This window comes from Euprymna scolopes, chromosome 39 (assembly GCF_053919585.1).
Source record: "Euprymna scolopes isolate OS-2025 chromosome 39, ASM5391958v1, whole genome shotgun sequence".
Lineage (NCBI taxonomy): Eukaryota > Metazoa > Mollusca > Cephalopoda > Sepiida > Sepiolidae > Euprymna > Euprymna scolopes.
Window position 1 is genome coordinate 11183760 of NC_136520.1, and position 24438 is coordinate 11208197.

The window sequence follows — 24438 nt, forward strand, 5'->3', positions numbered from 1 at the left end:
TTGCATTTACGAACATCCGTGAACTTAGAACTAATTTAAATGCTATCGAAGCATTTCTCCTAACAAACACCCCGAATATCTTAGCACTAAGTGAGACTAACCTATACTCTTCCACCCCTCTAACTACTTTAACATGCCTGGATATCTCCCACTCTGCCGTAAGGACTGACAGACATATGCAAGGGCTTGGAGTATATATTTGGAACACCCTCCCCTTGACTAGAGATACTAAACTAGAATCGGACGATCAAACCTTTGTGCTTTATACTTAACATGCTCTTATTTTCTATACCGCTTTCCCTCCACCATGACTGTACCCTAATAAACAAAGTCTCTGACAGCATAGATATATCACTTCTCCTCGACACTAGCGCATGTGCTGGATGACTTCCAATGTCCACCACAGCAACTGGCTTGGATTTTCTACTCACAGACACAGCTGGTATGACTACATATAACTTCTATCTCATTCCCTATCACAGATGGTTAGGTTTTCCCAGATCAGCAAGAATAACACATCACTTCTAGTAACGAATGCCTACAGCCCACTTGGGAACGCCGATCATGCAGGGGTAATAGTTGAAATAGCCCTAAACTTTATAACCAAAACTGAAGAGACACTGCTCAAAACAACGAGATATTATAAAAAGGCTGCCTAGGAAGCGATCAGAGATCTTATCAGGGACGCCCCATGACAAAATTTCTTTTCACTTCCTGCTGAATAGTGCGCAAATGAGACCACTGAATGGTTCAAAACAGCAATTGAAGCACATGTTCCAACACTGAATATTTATAGCAAACCCACTCTCCCAATTGTTTACTTCTATTTGTGCATCCGCCATCGCGCAAAGTCAGCATGCGTACCGAAGATTCAACCGACATAAGTCCAGTTCAAACAGGTTGACGTATATAGAAGCCAGAAGTAACTGTAAGAAAGAAATGGCGACAGCTAAGGCAGAATTTACTGGCACCACAAAAAAAAAGCATCGAAGCACAGGGACTCGCGACTTCTGGAAAATCTACAACAGTGTAGTAAATAATGGGCAATCAACAATCCCTCCACTATCCAACAATCATGAGGTTGTTTGCTCAGCAACTGAGAAGGCCAACATGCTTGCAAGTCGGTTTGCCTCAAACTCCACACTGGACCTTGCCAACCACCCCCTACCTGACTTTCCATTGCGGACAGACGTCACACTAGACGATCTGAAAATCACCCCTTCTCAGGTGCATGCTATCATAAGAAATATTGACACTGCAAAGCATGTGGACCTGACCTCATCCCGGCTGTTCTATTAAAAAAGTGCTCCGCCGAAGTAGCTCCAGTTCTCTTCAAACTTAAAAATGCCTGAATGAATCTTTCTTTCCTGCCTGCTGGAAATCTGCTTCCGTAGTACCAGTTTTCAAGAATTCTGGCGAAATAACTGACCCAGTAAATTATCGCCCCATTAGCCTCCTCCCACTTTTCGGCAAAAATATTTGAGACAATAATTAACCTAAATTATTTGAGGCAATAATTAACCAAGCTCTAGTCCATCACCTTACAGATCCTAACCTTCTGACTGACCAACAATATGGATTTAGACAAGCCTTTTCAACATCAGACATCCTAACTGGAATCTCAGAACGTATATACCAGTCACTGGACAAAGATGGCAGGGTAGAGCGGTAGCTCTAGATATATCTAAGCCTTTTGACAGGGTATGGCATGGTCTTCTCTGGAAAATCAGACTATATGGTATCACTGGAAGAATACATGACATAATTAAATCCTTCTTAGATAAGAGAAAAATCCGTGTTGTCCTCGACGGTCGTACATCTAAACAATACGATATAAATGCGGGAGTCCCTCAGGGGTCTATCCTTGGACCTCTGTTATTCTATTATTCATAAATAACCTCCCTGACAAAATTGCCTGTGAGATGGGTATATACGCTGACGACACCGCACTCTATAACAGACACGACAGGAAAAAAATGAACACATATCTAAAGAAATGGCAGAAGCACTAGAGGATGACCTCCGATCTGTAGTGGAATTGGGACATAAATGGATGGTCACATTCAATGCTGCCAAGAGTAAGCTCGTTTCCTTCAATAATTACAAGAAAACTTCTCTACCACCAATAGCAATGACCAATGACTCTTTATCTTAAGTACATCCTTTAAACTCCTCGGCCTAACGCTCTCGCGAAACATGAGTTGGAACAATTACATCGAGAGTATCGCCAGGACCGCTGAGAAGAAGGTAGGTTCTCTCTATCGTGCTAGAAAGATACTAACGCCCGAAAGTACCTATACCTCTATAAGGCCACCATTAGCCCATGTATGGAGTATTGTTGTCATACTTGGGCTAGTGCATCTACCACTAGTCTCTCGCTCCTAGACAAGGTTCAAAAGAGAGTTGCCAATCTGATAGGTCCTGAACTGTCCTCTAAACTTTAGCCCCTATCCCTCAACGAAATATTGCATACCTCTGCCTTTTCTACAAGTACTTTAACCGTGAATGCTCTGACGAACTACAAGCACTTGTGACGCCTTGACGTAAATACCTCCGATGAACCCGACAATCAGCTAAATCCCACCCCTTCACAGTAGAGATCCCTAGACGTAAGAGGGCGTTCTACTCCAGTAGTTTCTTCCCCATGGCAGGTAAACTTCGGAATTCCCTGCCGAGTCCCTGCTTCCCCAACTGTACTGACATGCAGAAGTTCAAGTGCAATGTGAACCGATATCTTGCTGCCCAACTCCCAACTCAGTGCACCTGTGCCCATGCCCCTGATAGTAGCCCCCTACAACAAAGTGGCAATATGCTTTGTTTGGGGTGAAAATGTAATAAAAAAAGATAAATCAACCCCCTCCCCCACCAAACAAAAACTTCCAAGCAACAGCGATCGGTCGGCCTACCTCAGTTTTTTTTTCTTTTTCTTAAAAAACAAAAAAAAAAAAACCTTCGTTCCGGTCCGCAACAAATCGCTCCTCTGCCTTTTTTTAACTCACCGACATTACTACTATGGCCTGGATTTACTGATTATATGACTGTGTAATAATATTATGTTAAATTAACAGCGACAAGCAAAAACAGGCTTTCTTACGCTCTCTCTCTCTCTAGGCCAATTTGCACAGACAAGTAGAGGAAAAGAAAGGCCCGGCTTACCTTGACTCTGTTGTCTTCTTCTGCGTCTTCTCCCTCTGATCTGCCGCATGCACTTGCAAGTGAGGCTGTCCTTTCTTGCTTTTTCTTTAAATGTCTTTCTTTTTACTACGTGTTTTTTAATGGGTTTTTTCCAAACGTTTTGTTTCAACCGGGCGTGTTTCTATATTTTTCAGTTGTCTGTCTTTCCTTTTTTGCAAATGTCTCCCTCTGTCTTTCTTATAACGTTTTTTTCTCCTGGGTTCGTCGTGGAAATACTTTTTTTTGTGTCGTTGTTTTTGTGTCGGCGGTAACAACAAAATAAACAAGAAATATTAATTCTCACCCCCCCCCATTTTTTCGGGTCGATATCTTAGTCATAATGTAAGATTATGATCTTTCTCTTCTTCGTCGTGGAAATATTTCTTCTCCCTTTTCCGTGGTAACCAAACAGCGTCCATCCTGTTATCAGCACTAATAATGTAACCCCTCTCTTCTGATGAAGCTCGATACGACCCCTGTTGTCTGGAAACTCTGCTTGAATCGTCTGGTCCTTCTCGGAGGGTTGTTTCATTGACTCCTGTATGCTGAAAGCGAATATCTAAGACGCAGACAGAAAGAATTACACGTGTCTGTTTTTCTATCTACAAGAATTAATTCACGAACTTATGTGCAATGTTTTTACAAATATCGTTCAGTTCTTAGTAAGTTTTCAACAATCTCAAATTTTCACAGACAGCGTCAGACGAGTGGAGGAGGGTTCAGGTCTTAAGGGAAGTGCGGGCTAGTTCGAGTTTTGCGCACAAACTCTTGCTGGAACTGCTTCGAAACTCCTTCGGAAACTGACCAATTTTCGCGCGACATTCGTATTAATAGTGGTGTACGTGGTCGGGGGTGGAAGTCTCCCCAGCCGATCAGATCATGCCACGACATTACAGAAAACACCAGATTTTCGGGTGTTCAATTCACCAATTTTGCGATTTGAGATTTACAGATATATTAAATTCTCATGAACCCTAAGGTCATCCCTGTCAGTTTTGAGTTCGTCAAGGCCAGAAAGTGTTACGTTATTTTCTAAGTTCCTGTCATCAATTTTAAATGCAACATATATTTCTCTGACTTCCGAACAATATCTATTTTGACAATGAAATAAAATATATGTTTATATTCTCTATTTCAAATCCTAGGGATATGTCGTTACCTGGGATCGATTAACACTATCTTAGCATAGTTATTCGGTCCTCCCCAGACTCCTGGGGGGATCTAAAGCTCCCCTAATGAGGGCAAATTGGTCCCTCAGGTTGATTACGTCACATCAGTACAGTTAGGGAAGCAGGAATTCGGCATCTAGGGATCTTTGTAAAGAGACGAGATTTTTCTGCTTACGAGCGCATTTACGTCGGCGAGGTACAAGGGATTGTTGTGCGTCAAAGGTTATACCATTAAAATACTTGTAAAACAGAAGGATGCAACATTTTGTCTATGGGACAGAAGTAGGTCTAGGTGAAAGTGTGGGACATTTTTGGTTAGCGACTAGTTTTTGAACCCTATCCTAGAGTGATAAAATCTTAGCAGATGCACTAGCACAAATGTGGCGACGATACTCTAGACATGGTGGTTTTGCAGAGGTACAGAATACTGTCAGGTATAAATAAGTTTCTAGCATGGTAGAGTGACCACATTCTTGGAGACAGTTATAAATGTAATGTTAACAACCACTTTGATTGACAACTTACCATGAAGGACCCTCCCTTAATATGTACTCTCAAATGTATTTACAATTTTCGTTCATGTGTCACTTGAATTATCCACATAAATATTTGGTGTCGTCTACAATATTTTGTTACAAGTTTACAATTCCTCTATATCTGTTGCGGCGTTAATAAAAAAGTTCCATATTTAAATTTAAAAAAAAAATTAGCACGTTTTGCGTGATAAAAATTGATAGAAAAATGCTTTAAGGAAACCTCCGATGATTTTAGCATGATAATATATATTTAAAAAATGCAGTGCGTATTTATGCGTGATATTTCCGATGCATCGTCCTTAGATGTCATTTGCCAGAAAAAACATACTTTACAAAGACATGCACATGGCCGGAAGAAAAAAAAGTTGATTGTTGGAGTGACTACTACATGGACAAAGTCTTGCAGTTCGTAAGGATAAGTGCAAATGTAGATATACTGCCATGATGAACCGGGATACCCCATTTACAATTGAAGTCGTCAATGTCAAGAATTGAATAAAGTATTCCGCAATATCGTGACCGTATCTGTGTGTGTATGTACAATTCCCTACGCAATAACTCCGTCTACAGACTCGAAATTTGGTAATACAGATTACTGAGATTTGGGAAAATCTTAGTAATCCGTTTTCGACCAGAAATTTGGCTATTAAGCGGTCAAAGTTCAACGATTTGACCTTTGAGAACACTACCAAACTCCTCGACAATTTTGGGTCTAAACACGTGAAATATTATATATATATAGGTTCCTTGGCATGGATCTAAATTAATAACTTGATTTGACCCCCGAGTATAAAGACCTCATAATAGGAGTCAAAGTTTAAAAAAATTGACCTCTGCGGTCTCTACTTAATTACTCAAACGATTTCTGGTCTAAACATTTGAAATTTTACATAAAGGGTATTCAGAGATAGGACAAGCTTTTTAATCGGTTCGGGTCGAAAATTTTTAGTTACCAATATGGAAATGTATGTATACATGTTTGCATGTATTCCCAAAACTTTTGACAGAGGCGACAGATTTTTACAAGATCAGTAGCATTTTGAACTTCGACCTTTCAGACGACAAATATCGAAACATTGGCTAAAAAATTAATGTCTTCACCTTAATCTGGGCACTTTTCTACAGAGGGGGTCGCTTTTTTCGCCGATATTTTAAAAAGTCATCCTATCCTTTTCGATTTATAGCCTTAATTAAAACCTACGTCATTTCCGGTAATGCGGTGGTCGTAACAGCATATACGTCAGTTTTTCCCCCGTTCTTTTCCTCCTTTGCGGTACGGGTTCGAGCCTACCTCCCTACTACCACTGTTTTGCTCAACAAAACACCCGTGCAACGCTGGGCTAAAATGCTAGTATTATATATTTATACATAATTGCTAGGCATGATTGTTTTAAGCTCAGAAAAATATTTTTTCTTAATTATTGCAACCTAGGTTTTTCCATATCGTTAATTTGATTTTCAGTTAACAAATAGCTCGCTTTCGTTCATGGCTTTAATATGAGAGGCATCACTTAGCATATGTGCAAAACAAATATTTGAAGGGCAATTTTAAAGATTTTTAAATAAAATGTAAAACATCATGATGAACAACGTATCACAAAGGATCCTTACTGTTTGTCAACTGGTGATCTGATTCAAGAAAACGACTCCGCAATCTGCTTACAGTGATTCTCCTCACAAGCCTTAACAACTGCACTAACAGTGACATTGAATAAATATATTGTGGGGTATATGGTTAGAAAAGAAAAAAAAAGAAACATACCGGGCGTATCTGCATCGCTACTTGGGAAAGAAGGAAAGAATGGCCAGCGCATTTGTATAAGCGAAGGGCATCTTGGGAAGGCAGAGCATGATGGGAGAAGCTATTTTTCTCCTGTCTCTTTCTTTTTTTTCTAGATACGAGGATATAAGAGCAGGGAAAAATTCCTTGGGGGGAGGGGAAAGTCGTGAACATCTTCTCTTAAAAATTGTATTGCTGACGTTTGTATTTTGCGGTGTGACATTGGTGGCGAGTGGCCAGGTGTGGCGATTGGAAAAGAGGGCAGAAACGTGCTGTTGTCGAGAGAGTGACTCACTCCTTCCCGAACCCCAGAACCGAATCCTTATTATAATCCTAGATATATATTAGCAGTTAAGCCCAGGTTTTCTCGGGCCCTATGCACTGTTCATAACTTTATATATATATATATATATATATATATATATATATATATATATATATTAAAGTTTGACTTATGTCCTGGTAACCACTAACAAAATTGGCGGAGGAGTGTGGTAAAGTCTACAAAGGTCAGCCCTTTCAACTTTGTTCTCATGGCTGCGGGGTATTTTTTTTCGCCCAAAAAACTGATTTAACAACTTGCTGCATGTCTCCATACCCTTTATGAAAAATTACATACGTTTAGACCCCAAATTGGCAGAATAGTTTGCTAGAGACTGTAAGCGTAAAATCTTTTAAACGTTGTCCCTTGGCAGCCAAATTTTCGGCTCCAAACTGAGTAAACGGCTTGCCTTATGTCTGAATACCCTTTATGTAAAATTTAAAATGTTTAGATCAGAAATTTGCCGAGTAATTTGGTAAAGACCGCAGAGGTCAATTTTAAACACTTTAACCACAACTTTGACCCCTTTTCATTTGTTTTGGGCTCAAATCCAATCAAAAGGTTGATCCATGTCCACGTCATCTTCATCTAAAATTATAAATGTTTAGACACAAAATTGGCGGAGGAGTTTAGAGTTTTCAAAGGTCAGATTCTTGAATTTGACCCTCTATGGCAGCCAAATGTCTGGCGGAAAACCAATTAAAACGGTTTTCCCAAAACTCAATACGCCTTATGTCAAATCTTGAGGCTGCAGATTAAAAATTGACTGGGTAGTTTGGTAGGAAAAACCATAAAGACAATTTCACTTTTACAGATATATAGATTTACTTACTGTATATATGTTTGTGTTAAATAAAAAAAATAAGACGTAGTTATTGAGAAAAGTGCAGAGACGTACGGACAAGGTTGAATTTATAGGTCCACCCTCCTTTTCTCGGGAGACCAATAAATATTATATATAAAATAGATCTGGGGTAAATATCTATATATTAATACGATGGCGTGTGTGGTCTTTACTATGTCACGCTTACATCCGAGTCGTTTTTTATGTACTTCAATTTCCTGTCATAGTGGCAGCACTTAAGGCATGTATTTTTATTTTATAAATAATTTTACCAATAATTTTTCGTAAGTTTTTGTTTCAGTCTCGATTATGGCTGAACGACTCGTGTGTGTGTGTGTGTGTGTGTGTGTGTAAGCGAGATAAGACACTGATAGAATTCACATGAAAAATTCTGATAGATATTAATTGAAGTAATACTTTCAAAGTGATCCTAGCCAAAAAGGAAAAGCTCAATATTTAAGAATAGAGCAATATATAAGTTTGGTTGTTAAATTTAAAATTCTGAAAAAAAACATATAGAAACACATATTCGATTTAAGAATTCATTGTTTGACAAAAGGAATAAATAGAAGGGGTTATTTTAATTTCCTTGGATTTTCAACAATGGGTCATATCATCAGAGGAAATGAAATGCAGTTAGCAAAATGTTCAGCTGCTAAAGGACGCTATTTTACTTTTCAGCACAATTATTGAACTATATATAATTTTCATAGATTTTTTTATGTCGGTTTCGATGCACCCTTGTGACATGAATATATATTTTTTTTAATTTTTAAAGAGGCAACTGTATTATACATAAAAATCGATGGGACATTAACTTTGTAACTCTATAATTATATATACGACATCTTCAAGAATTAATATCATATTTAAGGGTACTTTATGACCGGTATTTGATGGCCGTTCGTGCTAGCTTAGATAAGTACTTTTTTTGCAGTTTTAATAAAAGAGCTACATTTGGTCAAGATCAAAGTGTAGTATCTGTTCTTCAGATGCTGCACTTCATTTTCTTGTTCACTTTCGGGTAAGGAGAAATCCCTCACGACTGAGACAATTTTTATTTTTGTACCGTTTCTCCACGTTAAAAAAACGACCCTGGTGTCTAACTCTGTGCCGTGGGGAGGCATTCTAAATAGGTACAATAATAATAGAGCGTTTACATTTCCACTGACTTTCAACAGAATGCCAACATCAATATATTACATAGGAAAGAGTCCGCTGCGGAATTTCCGCAGATCCCGCTAATTTATATAAATCCGTATTTGGGAAACTGTTCCTTTTTATAGATATTTATAAAATTAAATAAACAAATAGAAAGGAATGCGACTTAGATTCAAGCAAGCAATGACACACAGATGACCCACAGTTTTATAATTATATAATCATATCCCTGCCAGCTATCGTTCTTTTAAGCCCAGAAATGCAACAATTTTAAATAACGTTATATAATATAAAACTCCGGTGGGTCTCTTTTTTTTTTCTTTTTTTTCCTTTTTTTCTGTTTTTCCTTTTCTTTTTTTCTCTTTTTTCTTTTTTCTTTTTTTTCTTTTTTCTTTTTTTTCTTTTTTCTTTTTTTCTTTTTTCTTTTTTTTCTTTTTCTTATTTTTTTTTTCTTTTGTTTTTTTTTCTTTTGTTTTTTTCTTTATTTTCTTTTCTTTTCTTTTTTCTTTTTTTCTTTTTCTTTTTTTCTTTTTCTTTTCTTTTTTTTCTTTTTTAAACCTATTCATTTTAAATCTGAGAGATAAGCAAATTTGGTAGTTGAAGTTATGGCGAATCCAGAAAATACTACTTTTGAAATGATTCCCTGCAGTACTCCGTTTGTTTGTTTTTGTTCGCGTCAACTTTAACATTACGGTTTTCTTTCTAGTTTCCCAAGTACAGCACTTACAAAACGGAAGTCAGTGTTGCGAGGCGTTATAATCCACTTTTGTATCAGTCAACGAGAAGATATTCGGTTATCTGCACCTATGACCCCTACACTAGAGCCAAGACGAGGACTCTGGAAGTGAAGTTTCCAAGTCTTTCATTTAACCGGATCATAAAAGAAAAAGGAAAAGACCTGAAGTACGCCATCAAAATGGAAGTAGTTAATCTTGACGACAAGCCGATCACTGGAACTTTGCCTCTCGGATTAAAGGTAAACATTTATATTTTATATATCAGCTGCATATCAATAGGCACGTGCATATATTTATATGTTTTTTATCTACAGAAAAATGAATATAGTCTCATTCCCTTGTGAATGCCTTGAATAAAACACAAACTAACGGAGTATGTAACGCTGTACACGTTTACACACGTAGACTGTCAATGTTATATATTAACGATTCGCTTATTATACTTATGATGATGAATGTTCTTTTGTTTACGTGTTAAGAATGATAAGTGTCTTAAGTGTGATGAGAGTTTTAGGTGAGTTCATGTTGTAAGTGTTCATATTGTGAGAGATGGGATCATTAACATTAACATTGTTAGAGAAGAGATGTTGACATTAACACGTAGATATAAAGAGAGAGAGTGAGTGTTTATATAAGTAAACTTTGAGAGGTTATTCGCTATCTAGATAGACAGAACGATAATTGAGAGGTTTGCATTTATGCCGATATATTGTCAGGTTGGCATTTATGCTTTGACAGTGTTTGTATAACATTAATAGACACATTTACTTTCTAACACATATTTTTTAGATGATGAATTTCAAATAGTTTGTACACATAAATAGACAATACCTTTTTCAGTAATGATGGACACGGAGACGGAGCTATAAAACACATTGAACATCTATTCTTCTTCCACCGGTTGGTGGCTTTGCGTTCAGGAATTCAAAGGTTCACATATTAAGTTTAAAAGTGATCGTCTCGCTTCTAGACGTTCGAATTTCAAACTCCAGACTCTCTCTGAGTTTCTCACTAACTTCATCTCTCTTCCTATATTGAGAAATCCATGCATGTCCGGCCATGTGATCACAATTCACGTGTTTCAACATGCACGAGTGGCACCTTTCCCGAACATTCTGGTTGTCCAATAACCTATTTTTTCTTTGTTATTTTCACAAAAGAATTCAACCTACATATCTAATTTATTTAACCCATATTGTATTATCCACATTCTTTCTAACAATTGAATAGTTTATTATTTATTTCATCAGAATTAACAATTTACTGGACATTCAATTTAAACCTATTCTTTAAAACTTATATCCAATGTTCGATTTCTGCTTTCTCTCATTTTATTTTCATTTTAGGTAATCTCTCTATTTTTATACTTACATGAAAAGGGGACAACCCTTATCATGTAACATTTACCGTTGTAGCAAAATACATCGCAAGGAACATAGGGCAAGTGATAACGCGACTCCTTTTTTTTTTGTAGCAAAGCCATTTATTTCTGAATACTTTCCAGCATAAAATGTCGTTGTGAATGCGCTATCAAACACACTCCCTGTTTGTTGCACACATATTTTAAAATTATTTTATCCATAACAGTGGCGTCCGCATTTCGTATACATTTACATACGCGCGTCCGCGCTGTTACATATAAACCCTTCTCATAGACTGAAAACGTAAGAAACCCACAATAGCCGTGATCAGAAACGCATGTCATTAACTTCCTTCATGCAGAAACATTTGAACCGGTTAACATTCCCGGCGCCGTGTGTGTGTGTGTGTGTGTGTGTGTGTGTGTGTGTGTGTGGCCAAATGTAAGGGTGTATATACGAAAAAACTGAGACTTCTAGAATATTTTTTTGGTTCAATATTCAGAAAAATGTTGATTCATGCAGAGGTAGAGAGATTTGGTGAAGATGTGAAGTGTTCATTTTTAGTACGAATGTGTAATCTGGAATAACCGATTATTATCAAAGTGATACCCAGAATTTATGTGGGGAGAAATAATTATCGAATAGAGAGGCATGAATGCAGTTGAATCTCGGTGTATGATGCGGTTAGTAAGATTGTCATGGCAATATCTTTATATTGTGTATAGTTTTACCGGTCTTGGCATCTGCTATTGCAAACCTACAGTAATTTGAAATTTCTGCAATCAAAATATTTTATAAAGGATTTATTGAAAACGAACGTAACATATTCAGTCATGAATATGAAACCGTCTACAACAAAGTAATCTAATTTGCATATTCCTTTTAAAAACCGTTTATTAATTAGCTATTCATTTTTTTGGTCTCTTATAAGAGAATTGATTCCTTTTCAACGCTGAATTCTATTGATGCATATTTTCTAAATTTTGCATAATTGCGTAGAATTTAAGAAAAAAAAAACCCAACACATGGAATAGAATAACCGTGTGTGTGTGTGGGGGGGAAAGTCTATACCAAGCTCGTCTCTGCATATTCAGACTACGGAGTAGAAAATGATATATAGGGTATTTGGTTCAATGCCACACTTCCGATTTAGATATAAGCCGGCAAAATATATAACTATTATTTTTAACAAGCCATATACATATGTATGTTTCGGTTTCGATTCAAGCTGATGACACCTCAGTCATATTCGTTTTTTTTCTTTCAATATCACTTCTATAGCGTTGGCACAATAAAATAATCAATACAGAATTTGATATATATATATATATATATATATATATATAAGGTAGAGCTAGTTAATAAGTTATAAAATGTATATGGCGATTAAATATAGCTTAATCGCCATAGGCATGTTCGGCAAAGTCTTTTTTGGGGAGGGGTTACTATGTCTTAGAACTTTTTATATATTCCTTAAATTATTAAATTTACGAAACGACGTCGTAAATATCTTTTATTTCAACGACTTTTCTGCCACAAAATTCGCGCTGCGAGTTCATTTTCTCTACTACTGCAACTACTACTATTACTACGACGGTTTGGTGTTTGACCTAGAAAATAATACGTTGACGTTCAAGCACCTTGGATTTTTTAAAGTTTATTTTCAGCTGTTCTCAAGTCCCTTCCTTCGTAAATTCATTTTGTCATCAGACGATTGACCTCAAGACTTTGAGTTCGAGCCTACCTCGCTCTCCAACTTTTTTTTTCAAGCATGTTCGCTTTTTTGTTTGTTTTGTTTTTGTTTTTCTGATTTTTAAAAAGTTTAACATGTTTTTTTTTAATATTTTATTCTTTAGTTTCCATTTTTTTATTTATATCCCAACCACACACACACCTCCAAACACTCGGGCAATGAGGGTCACCCCCGCTAGTCTCTCTTATATATATATATATATAAGGCAAAATGTGTGTTAGTGTGTGCATTATTTGTGTATGCCCGACAAAGGCTTTTGGAGGGGGGGGAGGTTCGGTGTGGTCACTCATTCTTAAAACATTTTATATACAGTCTAAATTATAATTGCGATTTACAAAAAGAGCTCGCGTTTATTTTTATTTGAACGACTTTTACACGCTATTTTCGGGTGATATCTTGTTCTACGCGTGTGCCTTTTCGCGTTTCAGTATAAAAGAAAAAAATGAATTCATAGTTTAAATAAACTCCCTGAGGTTTGATCAATGCCGGAGAACCCCCTTATATCCGACAATTTCTTACTCCCCTTTTTATGAGGAGCTGGTTTTTCTCCCCGACAAAAACAACTACCGCGCAGCCGAAGGTGTTGGAACAAAACAAAAGAACTGCTTCGCAGAAAAAAGTTAAGTGCGTGATTTCATTCCCTCTATGGCGTGAGGTTTGACCTCATTAAATTCACGCACCTATCTTTAACATTTTAATCGTTAAATTAAGTCTTGATTGGTCTCCCGTCGTAGTCGAGCGGGTAAAATGCTAGTTGTTGTTCCTTTTTTCCACCTTTCCGGCAAGTCTTCGGGTTCGATTCTACCTTCCTACCAAAACTTTTTTTCCCTTTACACCTCTAAACACACGGGCAATGCCCTTCTGTACAAGGAGGGGTCTATATATTGTTCGGCAACATTGTAGCAAGTCATCATCACCGTTGGATTGACTTTGGTTTATTTGAACATTTTTAACTTCCGCTCGCGTCATGAAGACATCGGCGAAGATGTAAGATTTCCTTTCACTTTTCCGCCTCGGTTTCAAGCTTACCTTCCTATACTACTCTTATTCAACATTTCTCTTAACCTTGGCTGCCTACTGTTTTGATTTCCTCCCCACGCCACTACCATTTTTAACATCTTTCTCCGCATTCACGGGTTCGAGCCTGCCTGCCTGCCTGCCTACTACGACTTTTCATTTTTGCTTAACACACAGTTCCAAACACACGGGCAACGCCGGGCACCCACGCTAATCTAATATATAAACGGTAAAATGAACATTAGCGTTTCTGTATTGCCGCAAAGATTTTATATTGGGGTTCTCGCGTCGGTTAGACTCCGCGAGAAGTTTTCGCATACTATCCAGATCGTAATATCTCTGATCTGCAAACGGACACCGTCTCTATCTGTATTTTGATAGTTAAACAAAATTCCCACAGTGTCGTCCTCTCGGGTGTTTGTTTGGCTTTTTCGTATAAAGCAAAACTGTTAAAAAAAAAGCAGCAAAGACTTTAATCATCTTGGCCGTCGGGCAGGGATTTATGCTTAACTTAAGTTAATTAGTCCTTGGCCAATGTAGGGGAAACCCTTCATACTGAGATAATAACTATTTATTCTGAACAGACAGAGTGCCACCATTTGTAGGGAGCTGGTTTCACCCACATTAAAAACGACTTTGTGTCTAATTTGTTTTCTTGAAGAAGCAAATAAATAAAAATGCGTTTAAATCATCGTACGTTCGATTGACTTCTGCTTAAATTCGATGCACGCAACTTCTGCCTTTGCGATGGCGACATCGTTTAACGCGTTACGTTTTTTTCACCTTTCTTTTCCGGGTTTTATATTCGAGCATGCCTTCCTACTACCACTATTTCTTAAATTTTTAAAGCTCCTCTACTTTTCCTCGTTTGCGTAATTGGTTCCAGCCTACTGCCACATTTTTTAACACTTTTCTCCACCCCATTATTCCCCCTTCTCCACCGGCTGCTTACTACACCACCGCAACACACCCGGGCAACACCGAGTACCCCGCTAGTATAATAATAAATACATAATTTTCATGTAATAAATATATTTAACCATATCTTTAAACTGGACAACGCCTACCTGCTTTTATGTCAAAATTGTTATGTCTAAATATATTACAATTAAATTGTGGGGTCTCCATTAAAACCGCCGGTCATCACAACGAACTACAGCAATATTTACCAGTATATTAAAATGATATATTTGAATTTAAGCAACAATAATACAATAACACCGTGGGGCTTTTGTTCGCAGTCGCTATTGATATAATGGAAATACTTTTAGCATAGCAGTATTTTACATCGGATATGAATTTTTACTATTGACTTTTAATTGTTCAAAAAAATTAATACTTTGTTGTTATGTGGGCTGACACATGCATTAAAGATGAAATCTTCTGAAGTATGGATTAGCTGAGAGTTACGATTCACGGTATGGTTGGTGTACTTTCGTAGTACACGTCGAGGTTTCAACCTCGACAATCCGTCCGACATTAACTGGGCCATTTCGATAGCCTTTTTGCTGTCGGATTGAAGCGAAGTGTTCTGTGTATCCATGAGAGATCAACTCTTCCAAGCTTTGCCTCCCAACTTTCGGAAGGAGCAAATTAATCACTTATTCCCTGAGGCACCTTCAACGGGAAAAGGCGACGGGTCTGCTCAGGCATATTTTTGCAGGGTCCAACTGCTTTTCTGGGAGAAATAGCTCATTTTCTCATCTTCCGACCTTGTATGACCTCCTCTCGTGGTGGAACAGTGGGAGATATAGGTCAGTGTATGTTTGTACTACACAGAAGTGAAGAACACTCTCCCAGACCTTGCTTCTCGGCGTTCAGGAGAAGCAAATTTATCGTTTGTTGATTAAGAGCCTTCACTGGGGAATGCCGACAGGGCTACTCGGACTTATATTTGTAGAGCAAGAGTGATCCGCCTTTTGAAATGATGCCTCATTTTCTCACCCTTCTACCTAATGTATCCACCTCTCGACGTGGGAGAGTGATAAATACAGGTCAGTGTACTTTCCTAGTCCACCATTCTATTGATACTTATTACGACGGTTGCTCTTTCTCTATTCCGTTTTTTATTCGTTCTCCGACAACAGGAAGGTGGACCTGCAAATTATCCATTGTCCGTTCGTCTCTCCGTACTTTTCTCAGTAACCCCGCCTCATAAACATACTCCAGTAATTTGAGGCTTTTGGTGCCGCTCTGTGACTTCTCGTTTCGGAAGTGATTGTTTAAAATTTTGGAGACACAGATATATGGCCTTTTATATATTAGAATATAGAATCGTGATTTCCAAAGTGGAAAGAAAAAGTATCTGGGTTCCAGCAGCTAGAATCGAAATCTAAAGCAAAACTGCAGCATCAAAGCTGCTGATGTTACCACTATACCAAGGTGACATGCATATGAAACTAATCTAATATATAAAATGGCGATATATCTGTACGTCTCCATATTTTCGTACTTTATCTCCTCTGAATCTAAAAGTTGCAGAGAAGCGCTTGGAGCCTCAAATGATTGGATTTATTACGGACTATTATGTTACGGGTCTGTAATCTGTTAAAATTGTTTAAATGGTCAAAAATGGGTCAGACTTGAGAAAAATCTTTACTCATTTTGAACATTCGTCTTAGTTTATTTTTAATTTTTGATGAGTTCATATGCGTGTCACATCAGTAGAGTAATAACGTTACCGGCTTTGAATTAGTAGGTTAAAATTCTAGCGCATGGCACACAAATACCTTTTCTTTTTACTTTTGAAATCACTACATTATAATATATAAGAAATCTGGATGAATTAAAATAGCATATTTAAGTTTATTGTACGTCCTGGCAAGGCTCAGCGCCCTCCTCGCTAGTATAAACTAAAATGTATGAACAAAATGAATACGGATTTTATCAGTTTTTAACAATTTTGATCCCTTAAAAACTTTTTTTACCGACCAAAAACCGATGAAAAACGGTCCATAAAAAATCCAATTATTTGAGGCTCCTAGCCTGGCTTTGCGACTTTTGGTTTTGTAAGAGATTGTTTGAATATATGGAGACGTACAGACAGATATAGTGAGTTTTATTAATTAGATTTTTGTTTTTATTAAAATCAATCTTTTGATTTCAGAATGAGGGTAATGATATTAGTGATAGCGCACGTGGCGGGGGCTTGGAAGTGAAGAAAAGCTGTCGCTTATCTTGCCCGTCGTCGGCGCTCTCTTCTTTTCCCGTTGTCTGCTGGCTTATTTTATTACCACTATCCACGTCAAAACATTTCAACACTTATTGTAGTGAAATGTTTGTTAATCTCACCGACCTAACCCCCAGGGAAGTTGTTTCCTCGAGTTTTACTTCTTTGACGTCATTCTCCGAGCACCTGGATCAAGAATCTGACCACTTTTCCTTTGTCGTCACCCCCGGGGAACCTGGCAAATATCACACAATCAGATTTACTGTTAGATTGTTACAGTGCTGGTTTATACCGCCGCTTAAAGTGAATGCTGTGATACTTAAAGACCGAAACTGTTGAAATCTTACATCGCAAGACCAATCGATGCACTACTCTCCAGATCTTGAACAGGAACCAGTTCAGAAGACGGGCATATTTTATCGTTTACGGTTCTCGTACTCCCAGTGTTTGTCGCCGTTTGTTACGGACAAATGCACACGTAATAACATGTAGATTCAAATTCGAAAGTAAAAACAAAAAAAAAATGTATTTTAGAAGAGACGTTACACACCTATTTCTGTTCCAGCGATATTCTCATGGCAGATGTACGAATCTGCTTTTATATGCAGTCTACCCTGTAAAACATTCATAACAAACACTTGTTTAACTATAACCTCCCTCAGCAATTTCTTTTACTCTGTGTCTCCGCTTACAATTTTATAAGTTTTTTTTATCATGTTTTTAAAGTTCTGAATATTTTAGATGTAGGGGTGATTGTTTATATTGTATTCCTCGAACTCTTCTTCTCATCTTATGCAGGTTTCAGTCGGTTACGCCTTCGGCCGTCTTCACACATGTTGGTTATTTTTGGGGAAGGAAAGAAAGTTACTGGCTCCGTAAATATTTTGGTATTCTTAGTTAGTCTTGGTTTTATGGCTGTGGTTTCGTATTTGTTCTTAGAGCTACCCGCCTGTAAAGCTCACTATTTCAGTGTAGTATAACATCGTTTTCAAGTTTAATGTAAACAAGTTCTTGTTGATAAGTTGTATCCCATGCCCTTCATTTTCAATTAACATATGTGCTGCCCAGTCACCTAATATTTATTAACCCTTGTTCTTAAGTGACCTCTAAGCCTTGATAAACGTAACACATAATTCACACCTATTTAAAAGCACATGACAATTGCTATAATTACTTATATTTTTATAAATTATTAAAAAACTTAATTAGTATTAGTTGTAAAAGAATAATACATCAATCTTCTTATCCAATGATTGCGAATAATTGTGCCTAAATCTAGACGCAAATTTTATGAAAAAAACTATTCCTTCAAGTAGCCCCCTGTCAAACTGTGTTTCACTGATCTTTTCATCTAATTACAATGTTTGTCTTCAAATCCAATGTAAACAAGTTCTTGTGGACACATCTCTTAAAATAATCAACTTAGATTAAATTTTCAACACTAACTATCACAGCACCGGTTTCTCCGTTACAACCACACACTTATTAAGCATTATGCTCGAATGGCTTTCTATTTTCGATGATTGCTGACATCTTTGTGTCCCACTATATTTCAGTGCAACGTTTGTTAGCACACTCTTCACCATGGCCGGGTTGTGATTTGGCCATAAGCGCAGAGACACATGAACTGCAACCCCAGAAGCCCTTTTCCATTATCGGTCTCTTTTTCGTCCAGAAAAAATGGGGTTAGCACGCATATTCTGTTTCTCCGTCCACGAGAGGGAGCGCCCCTCCTTTCATCCTTAGTTAGTTTAATTTTTTAAGATTATTAAGTGTACATTGTATTTGTTATATATATTATATACATAATGTAAAATAAATAGTTAATTGTTTCATATATGTTATGATTGTGTCGTGTTGTGTGTATTCTTGCGTCTGCCATGAATGCCTCCATTAAACAACGGAGCGGTCCAAGAGACGACGAAGGAAGATGCCAGGCTGAAGAGGTCATCTTGAGAGAATAAAGGAGCCACGCTCCCGCATCCAACATCCTATGCATGCTTTTCTTCTCAATACACAGGGCCCAATGACTGGCCCATCTTCATGGGACCGTTTCTAAAATATTTAGTGTAACACGTGACGCCGGTTGCACGCCAGTGAACGGCTGAGCGTGTTAAATTTCGGGCTTTGATAATTGGTGACATCTTTGTAAAAGTAAACCCTTCTTTTTTCATTTATATTTCACGTCAAAGTTTTTCTGGCGGGTTTTTGTTATCAAATTTCTAAAATTTCATGGTCACATCGGTGAACAGTTTAAAACGAATGTAATTATCGTTACATTTAAACAATTGAACCCACCCGTTGAATGAGAGACAGTCGTAAAATAAATGGAGAGAAATTCGTGTGAGTCCGGGTTAACATGTAATGCCAATGCTACATAATTTTGAGACCCGGTTCACAGGAGCAACCATAAGCTAAGTAGAAATTTAATAATAATAATAATAATAATAATAATAATAATAATAATAATAAAATGGAATATGAAAAACGAAGTGTCAATTTTTACAATGAAGTAACCAATTATCAAGGGCAGAAAGCTGCTTGAGGATAAGGGTTAATGACTGTACGGTGGGAACTGAGATAACAACGTATTGATCCTTAGTGGTTAAAATTGGGTAGACTTTTATTATAAGAGACGACTTAACAATAACTTTCTTGCAATCGACTTGAAGACCAACACATTGTAGTCAGGTGGAAAACAGGCCAGCGAAACAATTTGACGGGCGAGTAGTTTCAAGAAACAAACAGTCTCTAATACAAGCTTCTCTCTTTGCATCATCAATGTTCTGATCCCCCATCTGACATCAGTTGAAATGAATGGCTCTCGTTTTGGGGAGGCCTCGTCTGGGCTTGACCTTTACTCCTGATCTTAAATGGAACAAGAACATCAAATCTGTTGTCAAGGCCGCTGGAAAAATGATGGGATTTTTCTACAGAACCAGTAGATATCTCACTGCTGATGCAATTCTCTATCTATATAAGAGCCAGGCACGTCCAAGGACGAAGCATTGTTGCCACATCTGGGAAGGAGCTGCTAGAAAGGACTTGTCCTGCCTTGATAGAGTTCAACATAGACTTCGGAGTCTTGTAGGGGATGAGCTTTTCTCTTCCCTGCAACCTCTTTCTCACAGAAGAGACGTTGCGAGTTTGTCTCTGTATCTTTATTTTCATGGAAAGTGTTCTGATGTAATTACATGTGCTATTAATTATTATTACTAGTATTATTTCCCTTTTCTCTGTGCAATTGCATTTGCTATTCTTTTCTACGACTAATAATATTAATATTAATAACACTAATAATAATAATTCGCTTTTCCTTATGTAATTGCATGTACTGATATTAATATTAAATAGCGAGAACGCTGAACTCGTATGGAATACATTGATGTTGAGATTCTGTAAATGTTCAGCGTAAATGGAGAGACTCTGATATTATTGTAGCTCTTTTGTTAAACCTGCAATTGTATTCATCTAAGCTATTAAAGACGCCCACCTAAGTACGTTTAAATATAATTTAATTCTTGAAGGTTTCGTATATATTATATCGTTAATGTTCTAACGATTTTTATATATTTCTAGCACGGGTGCCCGGCGTTGCCCAGGTATTTGGATGTGTGTGTGTTGAGCAAAAAAACAAAAATGGTAGTAAGGCAGGCTCGAACCCGTACTGCGAAGGAGGAAAAGAACGGGGGGAAAAACATGAGGTCTTCGCTGTTAGTACCACCATCAAAACGGAAGTAACGTAGGTTAGAATTAAGGCTAGACAATCGAAAAGAGGGGATGACTTTCGAAAATATCGGCGAAAGAACGCGACCCCTCCCTGTAGAAAACTGCCAAGTTGAGGGTGAAAAGAATTAGTTTTTTTAGCCAATTATTCGGTATTTGTCGTCTTAAGAGTCGAGCTTTAAAACGATACTGATCTTGTGAAAACCCGTTGCCACTGTCGAAAGTTTTAGGCAGACATGCGAACATACATACATACATACATTTATATATTGGTAGCAAAAATTTTCGACCCAAACCGATTAAAAAGCTCGCCCTGTCTGTCAACACCCTGTATGTAAATTTTCAAATGTTTAGACCAGAAATTGTCTGAGTAATTTTCCAGAGACCGCAGAGGTCAATTTTTTTTTAATTTCACCCGTATTATGGCCCCTTAACATTTATTGTTTGGGTCAAATTAAGTTACTAAGTTAGAGCCATGTCCACGGAACCTATATCTAAAACTTCAAGTGTTTAAACCCAAAATTGGCGGAGGAATTTGGTAGAGATCTCAACTGTGAAATGGTTGAACTTTGACCCCTTACAGCCAAATCTCTGACCGAAAACGGATTATAAAGATTTTCCCAAAGCTCAATACCCTGTATATCAAATTTTGAGTTTGTAGATTGAAAATTGACAGTTAATGCGTAGGGGAATGTACAGACACGCACACACACACATACACTTTCATTGATATATAGATAAAGATTTCAAACTTGAGTTCCTTCAGTTATAACCGAAACAAAAACTCGTGAAAAATTATTGGTAAAAGTATTTATTACAATAAATAAAAAGTCCATGACAATTAAATGACGTTTACTAAGATGTAAACGCGACACGCAAAATAAATGCCTCACACCCTGTCCTATTAATATACAAATTTTATTTTTCCCCAGATAAATACTGAACACAAATATTTATGAAATCATAAGTAGTATCCTCTGATACTACTATTAATACTAATACCAGTTCTTTCTTTCTGGTGTAATTACATGTGCTTTACATTAGTACTACCCAAGAAGTTTCTGTTTGCTGAGCTTCAACATGGCAAGTGATCCCATGGCGGCCAGAGAAAACGATTTAAAGACACTTTGAAAACATCACTGAAGGCCTTCAACGTTGACCGTCATTTAGATAGAGCCAAGTGGCGGGCCGCTGTTCACGACGGTGCTTGCAAATATGAAAGTAACCAAAAAGTTACTGCGAGCCTGTATTTGTTTTATCGTTATTTCTATGGCAAATGCACGTCTGAGCTCAAATCTCTAGCCCCCCCTAGCTGAAATCACTGTCAATAATTTTCACAATTCTTGGTCTGTACCTAAATCAAAACGTAGATTCCATGAACAAAGCTTCTTCATTAGAAGTGCACGCCTTTGGATGTCTCTTCCGTTTGCCTGTTTCCCACCTGAATGCAACTTGGATGTCTTCAAGTCCAACATAAACAAATTCCCGATAAACCGCTTCCTTAAGTAAGACACTTTATCTAATCTCTATTACTAAAGATTACTACGATATTATCCCATTGATTACTGTACACGCAATGACCCTTATCCCCGAATGGCTTCCTGGACTTGATAAGTGGTTACTACCATGTAAAAAAAAAACAAAAAAAAGAAAGGACACTGTTATGAAAGCCTCGACATCTATGATTCCCTGTTCCCACTGCAATAGAGAACTTTTCAAGCAAAGATTGTGCTTATCAGCCATATCCGTACGCACCGATGATGACCCCCTCACCCTACCCTACAGAATGATCAGATGGCCCTCGTCGTTTCGACACATACGCCCGTGCACGGACGCACCACACGCAGACGCACGCACGCACGCACACACACACGTGCGCGTGCACATTACTATTAAATAAACCTTCCTTTTCCTTGCAAAATTGTGTGTGCTATATTTGAATACTAGCACTATAATACTAATTTTCTTTTTCCGGATGTAATTACACGTCTTTTCCTTTTACTACTCGTAATATTAACACTAATTCTCGTTTTCTGATACGATTACCTGTACTTTTCTTTAATATTACTAATGCTGTTACTACTACTAATACCTTTTTCTTGTGTCTTTACTCTGCACCAGTGCTGCTGCTACAACTACTATTCCCCTTTCCTTAATGTAAGACATGAAAAATTGTAAAATATTACTAAACGTGCTCAGAATGTAACATTTAAACTCATCGGAGCAAAGTTGATTATTCATAATTATATGGCTTCAAACAGAAAAATGGTACAAATTAAAAAAGAAAAAAAAGAAAAAATGTTTTGTATGAAATTAAAATAATAAAAAAAAACAATTTTTTTTCGCTTCGTTGCAATCATTTTGCTCGCAAATATCGATCTTGTCTTCCTGTTATAATTACTTTCATTTGAATTTCGAAATAACACACGTAGAACAAGATAAAGAGTTGAACCTTGTAGGCTTTCTACATAATAGTTGGACATTGCAGAATTGGTTTGGTTTGCGATTAAAAAGACAAAAAAAGCTATGGATATAATGTTTTTAATATTGTTTGAAACTGAACCTGAATAATTACTGCTACTATCACGCGGTATCACTCAAAAAACAATTGAAGTATGCATGGTCCTCCATAAAAAAATGACTAAGTTCAGCATTTGTCCCTCACCACCAGCATTTAGCCCCTAAAATCCCCAGGGGGCTCAAATCCTGATGAAAATCAACAAACGCTGCAGTTTTAGTCCTTAACACGTAAATTTGAATTCTACAGCATAAAAGAAATAAGTAGGTCCATCAGTTGCGCTCCCCCCATTTAGCCCAAAAATCTCCAAGGTCTTAACAGATTTAACTTTGACTTCAGCACCATGCAAAACTGCTAAATTGGCATACACAGGAAATTTTGGACAAATATGGTAAAAAAGTCCGACAATTAGCCCTAAAAGAGCCCCTGGCACACACCCAGGGTTATCGTGAAGTATAGACAAACAAAATTATATAGAAATCAGTAAGTTATAACTTTGCAGAAAGTTTTATAAAAATGCAAGGTCACAGTTTTTTTTTGTTTTTTTTTTTATAAGCACGTCAATTTTAGCTATTTTTGCTCAAAAGGCACCCCTAAGGACGTGGGCAACCGGAGTTTATCCGGAAAATCCGTTCTGTTTTTTAGTGGTATATGTTTCTGTAACATTTCAAATAAATTCCAAGCCGTAGTTATTGAGAAAAGTGCGGATAGACGAAGGAAATGGGCGAATTTACAGGTGCACCCTCGTTTTGTCGCGGAAGCAAAAAAATAAACGGTTAAAAATTTTTCCATGAGATTTGGTCTAGACTGCTTGGAATACAGTTGGCGCTTCAACCGTCTACTTATCTGAATTTGCAATTTAAGGTTGGTTTCAGCTAATTCATGACGCAGCATTTTTTTTTCAATTTGGAGTCAACTATGAAAAATCGCTGTATAGTTTAAAGACATGTCTATTACCAGTTCTTGAACTAATACTACGTTAGTAGAATAAAAGTGATCACTTAAACTCTTGTAGGAACAAAATAAAAAAGTACTAAAAATATTTGTGCTGATAATCTTTGTCGCATTTGCGTATGCTTGTTTAGGTTCTGAAACTCCTCTGCAATTTAAGTCACATAATCCTCTCTCCCTCTGTACCTTTTCTCTTACAGGCGTGATGTTGCTAGTCTCA

General features: G+C 37.3%; 1 protein-coding gene across 3 annotated transcripts in view; it reads left to right on the forward strand.

Moving 5' to 3' along the window:
• The window catches only part of LOC145263938 (vitelline envelope sperm lysin receptor-like), a 135195-nt gene that overhangs the window by 88672 nt on the left and 22085 nt on the right, over positions 1–24438 (forward strand). For all 3 annotated transcript variants that reach the window (XM_080121010.1, XM_080121011.1, XM_080121012.1), the window contains one exon: positions 9693–9962. In XM_080121010.1, the coding sequence (XP_079977136.1) occupies positions 9693–9962 (270 nt within the window). The remainder of the gene's footprint in view (positions 1–9692; positions 9963–24438) is intronic.